Raw genomic sequence first — 3825 nt, forward strand, 5'->3', positions numbered from 1 at the left:
TGTTTACCCATATCTTCAGAAAAAAAAATCACTTCTGCTGTCGTGGTAAACAACCTGCTTCCCTATTTATAATGGTCTGGCCCTCTAGCAACTTCAGCTCGAAATTATAGCTAATTTGCCTATTAACGTCAGGTGGTCATAATAATCTGGCCACTCAGTGTAGTATAATCCCCATGAGGTCATGGAAGAAGTTCTTATGAATGACTTTATATTCCTGGCCTCTAGCACAATACATGGATCATAGTAGGTACTCAGTTATTAAATGAATAAACTATTTGGGGCTGTAAAGTGGGGTGGGATGCAATTGTTCTCAGTTCTCCATTCAAATAAGAAATGAATTTTTATCCTTTTTACTTTCTCACTGTTGGACTTGTAGCAGATTCCCTAACCTGGAATCAGCTGTAATTGCTGAATTTCTTCCTGAAGATACACTTCTCCCCAACATTTAATTTCCTGTGGCAGATTCTGCTCAGGCCTTGTGTTGGTCTTAAACATAGAAAAATAATTACTAAAAATATATGAACTAAAATATTGACATGGTTTCTCTCTGGGTGATTCTTTATACTTATTTATTTTTGCTTTTGCTTTTTGGTATTTTCCAGATGTTCTATAATGAGCAGGTATTACTTTCATAGTTAACAGAACAAAGAAAACTTATAATTAGAAATACCTGTAATTTTTCTCTCTGATATTTCCACTCTCTGGTTTAAGTTCTACTCATTGAGATTACATGGCAAAAGTAATTCTCTCTTCTAGAAAGAAAACCCATTAACATTTAAAGGGACCTCTAGGATTCTCTCTGAAACTTCCCTTTAAAGTTTCCTTCAAAATTTGTCACATGGTTCCTAGATCCTTCACTATCTTATTTGTCTCTGAACACAATCCCTTTCATGGATAATCATTTAAAATAGAGATCCCAGACTGGATACAATATTTCATATACAGCCTAATCAAAAGTACAATAGAACCTCCCGTAGTTCATAATATTGTTCCATTACTGCAGACTAAAATAGCCTGACATTTTCAGTGCCCACAACACTGCTGACTCATGTGGGAGTTTACTGAAATTCCTGTCCTTTTCATTCCTTTGCCCCCAATCTGTTTTTATACAAGTAGGTAGCACTTGTACATGGCTTTCTCACCTGTAATTTTCCTGTCCTCCTTCCTCCAGCAGGCCCGATGGTGGAACTAAGGAACGAAGCACAGTGACAGAGTTTATCCTAGTGGACTTTGAGCAGAGCTCCCTTTCCATTCAGGCTTTGCTCATTGCCCTCTTTCTAGTCCTCTACAAGCCTGGCCATGGCCATGAAGGGCCTCATCATCTTCATGGCCTGGACAGACCCTGTCTTAGCACCATGTATATCTTCCTTGGCCACCTATCCTTCCTGCTTCATCACCACCCCCATCCCACAGATGCTGGTCCACCTGGTGGTCAAGAATCATACTCTCTCCTTTGCCACCTACTTGACCTAAATGTATCTGGTTATTGGTGTGGGTGTAGCTGAGGGCATCCTCTTGGCTGTTATGACCTATGATTGTTATGTTGCTATCTGCTATGTGCTTAGTTATGCCCAGATCATGAGCTAGCAGGTCTGTGTGAAACTGGTGAGTATTGCCTGGTTCTTTGGGCTGATCAATGGCATACTGCTTGATAATATGACATTTCATGGCCCATTTTGTAGAGACAACTACATAAAAAAACCTTTTCTTGTGGAGATCCCTCTGTTTAATCTGAAGATGATCTCTGCCTATGCCATCACGGTGCTGTCCAGCCCAGTGGCGCTCACTGTCATCTCCTATACCCGCATCCTGACCTCCATCCTTGGCAGAGCCTCCTCCTTAGGTCAGGGGAAGACCTTCTTTTACTTGCACCTCCCATCTAACTGTGGTCATCTTTTTCTACACCTTGGCCATGTTCTCTTACATGAAACCCCACCGCACACACAACCTTGACAAAGACAAGTTTTTCTCCCTCCTCTACACCATCATGACCCCCATGTGCAACCCCATCACCTACAATTTTCAAAACAAGGAAATGATGGGGGCCATGGTGAGGGCCTTTGGGAGGACAGCCTGGCCCAGGCAGAGTCTGTCTAGCTGGAAGACCCTGGAGGGGAAACTCCCTCCTTTAGCCCTGACAGGAGGGTAACTCTCCAATGCTGAAAGGCTCCAAGAAAGAACATTCATAGCTTCCTTTCTGCTAGCATCAGACCTGGAAGAACCTATTGATGTCTAATGCTCCTCTACCTGATTTCATTTCAAGCGTTATTTTCTCTTGGACTTTCCTCGGGAGAATTTGAGAATTTCCTGAGGTTTTTTCTTCTTCTAAGTTCTCCAATAGGATCTGATAAATACATAAGTGCACTTAATTCCATTTCACTGTATTTGGATAGTACTTTGACATGCTATCCCCAGCCTGCATTTTGCATATACATTTAGGAGTAGACTTTTTTTCTCTTTCAATTTATCACTTCAGTCTGCTTTTCTTTCTCACATCCAATCTCATATCCCGAATATTCTCTCATCTACCCCGCTCCTATATGAGAAAAACAGGGGAAGAACTAAGAAAAAGAGAATTAGGGAACAGACTTGACATTAAGAAAGGTCAGTTAGAGAAAAGAAGAAAAAGAAAAACTAAGGATCACCAGCTTGAAGTCTATCTTCTTGCCCTCCACTAGCCCTTGAGAGAGAATTTGTGGCAGCATTAAATTGCCAACACTGCGTTCAATTTATTTATGCTTGTGTGTTGTTGGGGAAGGGCAAGTGGGAGAGGCCAGTGTGTCTAAATCCTTTAGTTTCTTTAAGTAACATGACTGCTTGATATTTCCCTTTACATCCAAGTAGTAAGTGCCTCTAACAAGCTTCTCAGACTACCTGTTTCCCTGTTATTCATACCCCAAATTAACTCCCCTCTTCCTACTGCCTTCCTTTTTCTCAATCATCTTTCATGTCATTCCAACTCAATTCTATCCCACCTTACCTTCTCATCTTAAATGGATCCATTTCATTCCCTGTACTTGAAAGAATATCTCTCTACATGACCTCCAGCATTGAAGAAGCCTATCTATTTGCAGCCCTGACCTCTCTGGTTTCCTCTAGCTTCTCTCCTTAACCAAACCTAGCATCCCTTCAGGGAGTATTATATTATCAGCTGTTCTCTTTCTTTGAAAACTGCATCTTTCTCATGCTCCTTTCAAAAACAGTTAGGAAAGAAAAGGGAATAGTCCTGTTCTTTATTTTCTGGCACCACTTCCATAAGATGAATGCACCTCATTTAGGATGCCCTCAAATAGATGTACTACCCTATCCGCATCCTCATATCACATACTACCCTCTGCATTGACTTAAAGCAGTACCTTTACTCCACAAAGCTTTATCTTTTGAGTCCAAATTGGTGAATCTCTAGATATCAGAGGACATGTGAGGAACAGAGCTGACATTAAGTTGATTTCTTAGAGAGGTGGAAGAAATGAGACATCACTGTAATTGAGAAGAAACAATAAGCGCAGAACCTAAAGATTTCCATTATCAAAGAAAAATTACACCAGGCAAGGTTAAACAGGCAAGAAAGACTTAAGACTATTGCTATAGGAGATTGAACTCAACTCTGCTGGGGAAAGTTTTAGAGCTGTGTGTGTGTGTGTGTGTGTGTGTGTGTGTGGTGGCGGGGAGAGGAAGGGGGTTCTTAGGCCACCTGTGTGTGATGATTGATCTTACCCAAAGGAAAAGTAAGTTCACAGGAGGTTGTTTCAAAATTTGGAGCAAGGTGCCCACTGAAGTTAGGCTCTCACCCTCCCAGAGACTAGGAAATTGGCATGCTATCTT

At 41.3% G+C, this 3825-nt stretch overlaps 1 protein-coding gene across 1 annotated transcript in view; it reads left to right on the top strand.

Moving 5' to 3' along the window:
- Positions 1-2149, top strand: part of LOC102241786 (olfactory receptor 10AD1) — a 2647-nt gene extending 498 nt beyond the window's left edge. Inside the window, 5 exon segments of the mRNA XM_014548593.1 lie at positions 1175-1289; positions 1291-1342; positions 1345-1384; positions 1386-1860; positions 1862-2149. Of these exon segments, the coding sequence (XP_014404079.1) occupies positions 1175-1289; positions 1291-1342; positions 1345-1384; positions 1386-1860; positions 1862-2149 (970 nt within the window).
- Positions 2150-3825: the final 1676 nt, after the last annotated feature.

Source organism: Myotis brandtii, unplaced genomic scaffold (assembly GCF_000412655.1).
Source record: "Myotis brandtii unplaced genomic scaffold, ASM41265v1 scaffold517, whole genome shotgun sequence".
Lineage (NCBI taxonomy): Eukaryota > Metazoa > Chordata > Mammalia > Chiroptera > Vespertilionidae > Myotis > Myotis brandtii.